Here is an 11318-nt window from a genome sequence, read left to right on the forward strand (position 1 = left end):
AATTTAATAACTGTTTTCATGATTATTACTGCTAATAAATTAATATTAATAGCTGTAATAAATTAATAACTATAAATTAAAATTATTGTTGTTAATTATGTTTGTTGATGAATTCGTGATTTGGGTGTTTGGCTTTTGCTAGTTGAGTTGCTTTCATTTAAAGTTATGTTTTGAAAACTATTGCATATTTATTTTAAATTATTGTTAGTTAATTTTTTTTTGTATTTTGGTGACTATTGTTATTATTATATTTACACTCTATTAGTAACATAAATAGAGAAATTATTACAAAATACGAAATAAATTACACAATTTTTTAGTTAAATAACTAGACAAAAATTACCATAAATTAGTAGAATTTAGCAAAAGATTACCAATAATTTAAAAAAAATGCAATAAATTTTCAGAAATCTTCATAAATTGTCAGTAATTAGCAAAAATTATCATAAATAATAGAGATATCCATGAAATTGTAAAAATTGGCACAAAATTATTAGTAAATTCAATAAAATATGAAAATTACCATGTCCACGAAAAAGTAGAATTTAGGGCTGCAAGTCAGGCTGGGTTAGGTCAGGTTGAGGCCAATCCTAGCCCAAACCTAAGTTCTAAACCCCAAACCCTAACCCTAACCCAACCCAACCCTAACTAAATTCCTTCAATCCTAACCCAACACCCAACCCAAAGTCAACTTCAGGTTGGGCCCAACCCAACCTTCTTCCCATCCCTTAAAATCTTGTAGAACTTCTTAATCTTAGATATTAACTCAACTTTCATTATATATATTAATCATATGTTTTATTAGTATTTGTTTGTTGATGTTTTTATTAGTTCTTTAAGTACAAAATTCAGAAAAATAAATGTTTGAAACAACTATAGTTTATTATGATGACTTATAATAGATCTTTTATGGGTAGCAAGCTATGGGTGGCAAACAATAGAGAGGAGATAAAGAATAAAATACTTAGAAAACATAAAATATGTTATCAAGGTTTTAGTATTTCCAATTAGGACTAAGTGAAGTGATTATCTTAAATGAAATAAATGACAGTATGTGGTAGTGGCTATATAACTATCATGCATCTAAACAAATCAATCCATGATCATATATATAACATATTTATATATGATATGTATTATAAAGTTGGGTTTGGATTGGCTCGGGTTGCCCAAGGGGTCAACCCTAACCCACCCCGAAGTAAAGTAGGGTTCATAAATTTCAACCCTAACCCTAACCCTAACACGGGCATTAACCCGACCTGACCCGACCCAACCTTTTCGGGTTGGGTTCAGGCTAACCCGGTCCAAGTTGCAGCCTTAAGTAGAAATCAGCACAAAATTGTTGGTAAACAATCACAAAATTGTTTGTCAAAAGAATTTGAAACAAAGAGATTTAATGGTGTAGCTTGAGTGGGCCCAACTTAACCAAAGCTTTTGCACAATTTGGGCTTAAGTTTTCAAACTTCAAGCTGGGTAGCCCAAAAAATTCAGACCTAACTTAAACTCATGTTAGGCTTGGGTAGCCTAAACTTGACCTAACCCAATTTGAGTGTGCCCAACATTTTATGATATGTATATCTACATATTATCGATATATTCTACTTGAAAATTAGGCTATAAAACTCAACCCGCCTAATCCCAAAACCAGCCCAAGATGTTGGGTTAAACTCAGGTTGGGCCTGGGTTAGTAATTTGGGCTTAAGCTTGGGTTTGTAAACTTAGGCCTTGGTTAGTAAATTATTCATAATTATTGTCATTTTATTTTTGTTATTTATTTGCAAGCTATCAGTAATTATTGAAAAGTACTTGTAATTTTTCTCTTACCAACCTAGGCCCAACCTGAGTTTAATCCAGCAACTCAAACTGAGCTTGGGCTTTAGTGTTTAGCCTTATAGCCCAATTTCTAAGTAGAATAGATTAATAATATATCAATATGTATATCATAAAATGTTAGGCAGGCTCAAATTGAATTGGATCGGGTTGGTCAAATCGATACCTCAACCCAAGCCCAGCCTAGGTTTAGGTTAGGTTTGAGTTTTTGGCCCAAGCCCAGTTTAAAGTTCAAAATCTCAGACCCAACCTGTGAAAAAAGCTTCGATTGAGCTGAATCAGACTCAGATTGGGCCCACCCAAATTGCACCCGTAACTCCTGCTACTTAAATTTCTTTTAACAAAGTCCATGCATACGCATGAGTCCCCACTAATTATTTAAAATGTTAAATTATAAAACAATTATATACTCGTGTGTTTCCAAAACCTGTATATTGCACGAGTCACCGCTACTTAACTAGTTGGATGATACCGGTTCCCTCAAATCGAAATTCCCTCTTTCATGGAGCTTGTCCTGCCCCTTTCTTCACCTTAACCCTACACTCCCTTATTTTTCTCCATTAAAAAACAATCCCGCATAAAAGATAAAAAAAAAAAAAAGAAATAGTGGCAATGCTGCAGCACAGGCAGAGTCCATCAAATGAAACCTTTTCACATATTTTCCAACCATGCTGATCGATAAAAAACGAAGTAGCTCCTCAATTTGGAGTCGGGTGCATGAAAACAATGCTTGTAACAAAGAATTCATGAAACAAATTATCAACAGTCGAGGGGTACATTGGCTGACCCATCAAATGAAAAATGCTTGAAGAGCGCCGTCCTCAATTTCAAGATTTCAGGCCTTCCACTACATTACAAACTGTAGTTGGCTGACCTATTACTCTGCATCACCCAATGCTAGCCTCAGCTATCAACAGTCGGGAGTATATTGGATAAAAACCTACCCAAACCCATGTTCTCACGCTTCTTGTCACTCTGAAACCAACTCCAGAAGAAGAAACAATAAATCACTCAGTATCGGTTATGTGAACTCAACTCTCATAATCGAAAACATTCCATGTTCGACAATTTCTACATGAAATCCTTGAATGAAAACCAATTAAAAACTCCTACGAAAATGCATTTGAATCAATGGTAAGCAGGGGTCCTGCAGTCGTGACTAATCTGCATTCCTATTTCCTAAATGGTATTATATGGTAATGAGAGCTTGAAATCGATGGCACCATGATAAATTAGATCAGAATCAGGTAACATGACTTTTTTTAATCAGTAACACAACTCTTTGTTAGTTATAAAGACAAATTATCAAGGTGCTATGGAAAAGAAAACAAAATGAAACAAGGATAATAAAGAAATAGAGGAATGTATACGAATAACAAATGAATGCACCCAACACACTATAAATAATGTTTAGCACCCTTATTTCATTGTGCGGCACCTGATCAATGGTGTTATCTCTGGTACCACCCTGAATATATGTACCTGCATTTCGTTTGGTTTAATCAGCTCAAGAACACAGACATCATCTATTTCAAGATTGTTATGACGTACAAAGGTACCCCAGCCACCGCTTAGACCGCCTCGGTTAATGTACTTCACAGGCCATGGCTTCCCATTTGGATCCCACAAAATCATTTCCTGACTTTCTTGAGGAAGCCAGTCATTTACAAAATCGTTTGGAAGACCCTACATGCAACAGAGATTTTAGTTAGATTGTCAGTGTTGACAGCATAACAAGAGATAAACAAGTAATTGAATGTAAACTAACAGTACAAAATTCTAAGACAAAGGAAAATAGGACAACTGGATATATTAAGGGAAACCCCATGAGCTTCGAACTACAAGTTTCTTATTCACTGGTGTAGTGACAGAACAATCATATTCAAGTGGAAAAAAAAAAATGTAGTACTTTGCTCTCTTTTTCAATCCTGGATTTTTTTCAACAGTTCATAAGCATGGAAAGAAGACAAAAAAAAAAAAAAAGCCTGCAAATGACCTTAGATTCATAAGAGTCTGATCAGTTTCTTTTAAGGCCTCGGTGAAATTCATATTGCACAATGAGTAAGGGGCTGATGGGAAAAAACCTGCAGTTAAAGGAAGCATGCGTCCATATGTGGAAGGGGATAATGTTGATGAGGAAATCCCTTTACCGGTTGCTCTTCAGCTCCATCAGCATGTCATATAAAAGGTTGAGGTTGAAGGGCGCATCAAAAGCTCAGACAGACCTTCACAGGATTTCATTTTCTAACTTGGCAATAAGTATTATCAGTTGGTACATGGCTATTTTCTGTTTAGCTATTATACAACGACTTGACATTTTATTGTTATTACTGTATATTCGACATTTCATGGTTTATCAATCTATTTTTCAGAGAAATTCCATTGTCATACCTTGAAGAATCATAAGTGATCATATATTATTCAAAATTATTATCATCTATTTCTTTAAAAAAGTTTTCAAAATGTTATCTTCTTCCATAGTGGTTAATTTATTAAATCCTTTAAGGCTTGTGTCCTATCTCATCAGGCCAACAATCTCAACTATGCATTTAAGCTTTGAAATACCTTTCTCTTCAAATCCCATATATGTTTTAGTAGCCATAGTAAAATACAATATATCAGCTTTTGGCATCTGCAGCAGAGTTGAAATACCTTTTGTTCTTTTCCTTTCAATGTGCTTACTTATTTTTACATTTTTTTTTTCATCCAAATAAGCCAGTGGTTCCTGAATTAGTTTTTTGATCATCTTAACAAACCTGAATTATTTAACATACATTTTTACCCATGTACCATAGATGTCATCTTCCCCTTAATTCACAACTGTCAAATGATGTTTTATTACTTAGACTAGTTATATGTTAAGTCGATCCCATATATAGTTGGGATAAGGCTTCAGTGATGATGTGATGATGAGACAACTTATATATGTTTGGTAGAGTCTATGGGTCTTTGTTGTTGACTAATTATGAGGAATCAACCGCTCTTATGTCAATGGCATGGGACATTGACCTATGTTTTAGGAGATCTTTATGGAAACTATGTCACCTAACATTCTGGGACCTGCCTCCCACTAAATACTCTATCAACTAGAGATGTTTAGAATCTGATGAAAGTGCCCTGTAGTGGAGAGAGCTATGAGAATTGGGAAGAGAGAAATGACTTGTTTTGTAAGGATCTTTGTAGCTATAGCTCTTTTAGATAAAATAGTAAACGTGTAAGTGCATTTGCACGTGGCAGTATCTCTAAGACAAAACTATTTATAATTCATGGGCAGTTTCCGAACGGTTATAACTTATAAGTGGGTAGTTTCTGAACAGTTATGAGTGGGCAGTTTCTGAAGTGAGAGTATAGGACATATATGCCCTCTTTATGCCCGCTGTGTGCTTAGACAAGAGGGATAGAAGACATCCAATGAAAATTCCAGAAAAGGGGCAATTCACTCTTTTATAGGTAGTATAGATTTTTGGGCAGGTCATGAAAATACTTCCTTCCAATTAAACTTGTGAGAGGAGCTGATGATGTTCTCCATAATGTGAATAAAAAAGACAGTGAATTCTTGTTACTTACAGTTTGTATTGAGATGATTACATATGCAACCTAGATCTTAATTGAACAACTATCATGTTAAAAGGAAATTTTTGTCAGTATTGAAAAGGGATTGGAGAGTGATTTCTGACAGAGAGTCCATGGATTCATGGATTTGGTTTCTTTGAGACAGTTGGTGGTCAGCAATTTCCGACTGAGAATCCTCTCAGCAAAAGGATTCCCTTTTTTTGGGTACAATAGAAAGAATTCAATTTACCAACTGCATTTCCACTTCCACATGTTCATTTAAAGCACAGTCTTGATACACATTACAGTTTTTGTAATACTTGAACCAATTATTATTTGATAATGGTCCCATCTATTCAGAGAAGTTTTTATAGTTTCTTTCATTTTAACACTAAGAAACAAGCTACTTCTGTGAAATAAGAGAGTAAAGGCAATAAGCAAGAGATAACTCATGACAACACATTGAAATGAATCCCTTGGAAGATAGGAACTAACAAGGTAAAACCCGGTACAGACATGGTAAGCTCGCATAACCATTACAACAGCAGGATTTTTTGTCTTAAATGCATCAGCTGCTTCCAATGCCCTTTTTCTTTCTTCAATTGAGACATCTCGTCTTTGCGAAACTAAATATCCCGATGCATTGGTAGTTATTGCTGCAGGTAAGGCATTGACAAATTAAAGACCACATGACTCAAGAATAGTCTTGGTTAAAAATTGAAAAGGATCATGAGACAATATATATCTTCTTTAAAAGCATCTTCTTTCAGACAAAATAGAAATAAGAAAAATGAAAAGGATCAAGATCTCACATTCTCTACTCCGAATAGCTTTCTTGGTATATGAATAATTTAAATGAAGAAATTTTATTTGATCTCCTTTGCTCGAACCAGCATGTATCTTCTTTGAGGATGGCGATACAGTACGCTGATAGTATTTGCGTACATTATGAGAACCATTTTGAGAAACTGAATGATGCAGGCCAACTGGACAAGGTGTGTGCTTGTTGCCTCCATGGGGGCCATCCAAGCTTTCAAGTAATGAGTTCTTCACAGCATCATCCTCCTTCCTGTGGGCCTTCTTCTTCAGTGCACTTTTAGCAGATTCATCATGGGGTTCAGCTGCCCTGTTATTGATTGTACAAACTGAATCAACTTCATGAGAGGACCCCCTAATCCCCTTTCGGGGAACTGCACAAACCTCATCTGAACAAGCATCCAAGACAGTGCGTTGATGGTACTTGCTTACTTTATGAGAATCATTTAGAGAAGATGAATAATGCAGGCCAGCTCGACAAGGTGTCTGCTTCTTGCTTCCATGGGGACTAGCCAAAGTCTCAACCAATGAGTGTTTCACTGCATCCTCCCCGTCCTTCTTCTTGTGGGCCTTCTTCTTCAAAGCACTTTTAACGGATTCATTCAGGGGTTCAGCTGCCCTCTTATTCATCGTACAAACTGAATCAACTTCATGAGAGGACCCTTTAATCCTTTTTCGGGAAACCGCACAAACCTCATCTGAAGAGGCAGCTGGTGGTGCCTCTTCTTTTTGCCTTCTCTTTTTTCCATTGTTCTTCACGATATCTTTATTATCTTGGTCCTGATTGCATTTGGCCCTAAAAGCTGCTTCTTTGATGCATCCACTTTGATCAAATATTTGAACAGTAAAATGCAAATTACCGTCATATCTGAAAACAAAGAAATCACCAAATTGGGAGGAGTGGTCGCTTAGAAAAACCTCCCAACCATGTTCAAAATACAAGCCCTCACGCCTCCTAACCAAGTCGACCCGCCAAACGTTCTTACCTGGACCAATTAAGTAGGCAGTCCCAGAGGTTTGGCCTTTCAGGTGTTTCAAAAAACCTAATGGAATTTTCTGCAACAAAAAGATTAAGCACGGTCAATCGATAATTTAACTGAAATCCCATTAAAAAAAATGTGTCAAATAATAGCTAGAAGGGGGAGAAAAAAGAGAGAAATTACCAGCCGTTCGGAGTTAAGTTCTGGGAGGAAAACCTTGAAAAAATGAGGTCTTCGCTCTGGACAGCATCCCTTATTTCCCGCCATTAGTCCAAGTAAAACCGTAAAAGAAAGGGGAAGTGGAAAAAAATAAAAATAAAAATGAAAGCTTTGTCTTTTCTAATGGGGATCTCTAATCTCTTGAAACTCAGGACCCTAACTTGATCGAGACAATGCGTGACTGAAAGAATCTGTATCTGCTACTAACAACGGCTACTTGTATCACCTATCCTGAAGTCAATACTTGGGATAATGCGTGGTTGCGGTTGTGCGAGAGCAATGTTACTTCCCGTCAACAGCAAGCTTCCAACCCAATCCCACCCACTGGTAGCCGCACCACCGGTTTTTATCTTCCCTATTCTCCCATTGGCAAACACAATGCCCAGCGTCGGTCGTTGTTTTCTCACCGGTGAAAAACCATACCTGGTTTGTGAGGTATCCTGTTCTCCCCTACCACTCTGCAGCAGCAGCAGCAGCAGCAGCAGCAGCAGAGCAGGTCAGTTAGTCCGGATAATGGAAACATATTCCACCTCCAACCTTCTGTCAACCCTACCCGCTCCCTCCCGTTTCATCCTCTCCCGCCAACCTTCTCTATCTGCAACCCTACTTTTCTACCATTATCACCACTGTAGCTCTCGACTCTCGTCTCCACCGACGAGCATCGGCTCGAGCAGAAAAGTAAAAACAAACAACTCTCGAGAAGGAATCACAGAACAAAGTGCCAACTCATGGGAGGCTTCTCAAACAGGTGCAATGCCACACACGTGTCAGGAGGACAGTCCTTTGTCCGAGCTGGCTATAGATTCCATTTTTGTTTAACACTTTAATACCTTTTTTGCTCGGGATCGGGAGATGTTTGTGGGGATGTTCTGTGGGGCATTGTGGGTGAATATGGTGAAATCGGACAGACAAATTGATGATGCTTACGTGTGATGTGGGGCGCCCCCTCATGGATTGGCTCGAATCGAACTTGTCAGATTGGGTCCGAATTTGGGAAGCGTCACAAATACAAATATGTACAGTGCAAATGAATGTACATATTTGTACTGTACATTCGTTCCTACACATTTGTATTTGTACAAATGCATGTGCAAATGAATGTACATAATTGTATTTGAAATCATCCCAAACTGAGTCTTACAGTTTACAGTACCGTCCAAACTCCAAATGAATGTACTAAAAGCACGTCGTTGCAGAAATGGCTTAAAGCTAGTTTTTAGGTTGATTTAGAGGGGACCCATTCGATGGTTAATATTAGGCTCCGTTTGGTTCATGGGAATAGGGGTCTGAGAATTGGAATGAGTTATTCATTCCAATTTTAACTGTTTGGTTGGATGGTATTTCAATGGATTGGCATTCGCATTCCCCCATTTGAGGGAATGGTCATTCCCTCCCCTCCCTTCAAAATGAAATCACATTCCTACTAATTTCAATTTCCATTCCCAATCCTGTCTGAATAAAACAGACCATGAGAATAAACCATTCCAATTCCGATTCCAAAGAATTTCGATTCTGATTCTGACTGCAAAACAAACGGACCCTATTTTTCATGGGAAAGGAGGTAACTTGAAGGCTACCAGCATGAAATAATGATATAACGGCCTGGATTTGTTCAGACTGTTGAGTTCCAATTACTGGATTTGTTGGGACTGGTAGAGAATTTTTGTGGATAAACAACAAATAGAAAGTGAAAGTGAGAAGGCTTTCTGTAATTATTGAATGGACAAATAGATTGAACCCACCACCCCAATAATAGGTTCAGGTGTGCAACCAAGTACTCGATAAAACACCTACTGAAAAGGCACAATGCAACAACAAAACCCATTTTCAAACCAAAAGCAAGCCCTGACTCGATTGGTATTAGCTAGGCTTTTGTTCCAGTAGGGGAAACGCCCTTTATCCCACATTTTTGTTTTCAGCAACATACCCAAATTGACCAAACGCCCAACATTGTAAGTCCTTGCCCCAGGTATATCATCACATGTCTACTTGTCTAGCACCTACCAAGCAGGGTCATGCTTGGAAATGAATTTAAGTGTACATAATTCCATTTTTAACATAAAGAAATGCTAGGCATATACAAAGGAAATGGGCATTTCCCTTGGTATTTCCGAATCAATGGATTCTCTTAAACAATGATAACAACAGTTCACCCTTCACCTGCAGAAGCAGCTTTTTCTAGATCCATCATTTTAACTCCAATGGAATGTTTCTAGTGCTCCCAGTAGCAAAAATATTGTTCTTTTTTTTTTTTTTTCTTTTGTTCCAGGAACACCATGTAATAGCTCAGTCACTTTTTATATGGTGTCTGTTTTTTCCTTTGCTAATTCCTAAATGTTTCATGTTTACAATGTGCATAATAAGCATAAGGTGCCCCTATAAAACATGTGCATAACCACAGCTGATTGAAAGACTACAGCAATACCAGTAGGTGACAATGAGACCCAACTCAACCAAAAAACAGGAATGTGGCAAAGGACCAAAATACTACTTTTTAATGCAACTTTCCCAGAGCATTGATTTACCATGGAAGCCACTTTCTTGTAGCCTACCTCAACAATTGAACACTTCAGGTTCCATCATTAGGTACATTCTCAACCAACCGAAAAATATGGGCACGCATTTCAGTTTTATCCACAAGTTCTAAAATGCAGATATCTCCTTCTAGAATCTTGTTATCATGTACAAAATTAGGCCACCCTCCACAGAAAGAAAAATACTGTTCCCTATGGTGGATCAAATTCACCATCCCAAGTTTTTCTTTGACATGGAGGACAATCTGTGTATTCTTTCCAAATCCAAGAAAATGAGCTCTAGAAAAGAAATGTGGGAAATACTGCATGACCAATATACAGTGAATATATTATGGTAAAAAAAAGCAGCAGAGTCAATAAAAAGTCGGACAACTGAAGATTGTCAAAATTTTAAAGTAGCAACCAAAATCATATATTAGCAAAACAATACATAAATTGTACTAGAATGTCTTAAATTGAAACTGCATTTGCAATTTCCAGTAGAAATCAAAAGAAAAAAAAGAAAAGAAGGAAAATACCATTTTATTGTCAATAGACCATTGAAGAATAAGTTCTACCATAGTAACTCAAAATGAAACTACATTTACATGCTTTTGATGTTAGAGCTAAATGCAACTCATATAATAGACTTCACATGGACTGGAGAAATGAACAACTTGTTACTCCACCCTATTTGACAAATCTGGATTGTCTGTGTATCCCTCCAAGTGGTTAGAATATGATATGCAGACAAGAAATCTCAACAACTCATTTATGAAAATTTTTCCTAATATATGTAGTAGGAGTATGGGCTTTTTCTTCAGTTAAGGGATGTTTTTGTTCTTCACCACAGATATATTTGTTCAAAGGTTAGGTCCAAGACCCCAGACAGATGGGACAAACATTGGGGTAATGGCTTTTTTTAATGGTTTGCATCCACCTTTAAGAATGACATGGAAAACCAGCATAACGAGCTGCTATTGTGATACTTGCTTACATGTTCTGTAGAGCTGATGACACAAAAGGGAAGAGATCAGATGGATGATTTGGTGCCAATATCATCCCTTCAGTATTGCAGTCATCAAGATTTAGCATAAACAAGGAATTTGGAGTTCTTTCATCATTGAACTTGGAATGCCAAAACAAAGTCAACAGTTAGGAACTTGGGAAAAATACCTTGAATTCAAAGGCAAGTCACATGGTCTCTTTCAAAGTTTCCTCTTTATAAACTAATGTCACTTTCTTATTGGAGTTTTCTTCAGGTACAAGGAAAAGGGTCCTATTACATATACAAATACATACTATGATTATTAGTTGAGGATGGACTTTAGTGCTCTGTAGGAAGTTACCCACCAGCTGTTCTTTGGCTTGCATGTTTTGAGGTTCTACACAGTTTATGGCCCATGTT

The 11318-nt window shown here is 37.1% G+C and overlaps 1 protein-coding gene across 3 annotated transcripts; it reads right to left on the bottom strand.

The window, feature by feature from the left end:
* Positions 1 to 2718: 2718 nt before the first annotated feature.
* On the bottom strand, positions 2719 to 8098 carry LOC148849206 (B3 domain-containing protein Os11g0197600-like). Of its 3 annotated transcripts, none has more exons than XM_088952003.1 (5): positions 7362 to 8098; positions 6195 to 7254; positions 5878 to 6038; positions 3313 to 3516; positions 2719 to 2805 (listed from the first exon to the last, which is right to left on the bottom strand). In XM_088952003.1, the coding sequence occupies exons 1-5, from the start codon at positions 7443 to 7445 to the stop codon at positions 2734 to 2736; spliced, it is 1581 nt and encodes a 526-aa protein (XP_088808129.1). In that variant the 5' UTR covers positions 7446 to 8098; the 3' UTR covers positions 2719 to 2733. The 3 variants fall into 3 exon arrangements, 2 of the variants coding, with proteins under 2 accessions (XP_088808129.1, XP_088808128.1); XR_016101282.1 differs by lacking the exon at positions 2719 to 2805 and adding an exon at positions 3915 to 4074 and having other exon boundaries at positions 3063 to 3516; XM_088952002.1 differs by lacking the exon at positions 2719 to 2805 and having other exon boundaries at positions 3063 to 3516; positions 5899 to 6038; positions 7362 to 8082.
* Between the last annotated feature and the right edge of the window lie 3220 nt (positions 8099 to 11318).

Source organism: Nelumbo lutea, chromosome 6 (assembly GCF_056320005.1).
Source record: "Nelumbo lutea isolate HS-2025 chromosome 6, American lotus-T2T, whole genome shotgun sequence".
Taxonomy (NCBI): domain Eukaryota; kingdom Viridiplantae; phylum Streptophyta; class Magnoliopsida; order Proteales; family Nelumbonaceae; genus Nelumbo; species Nelumbo lutea.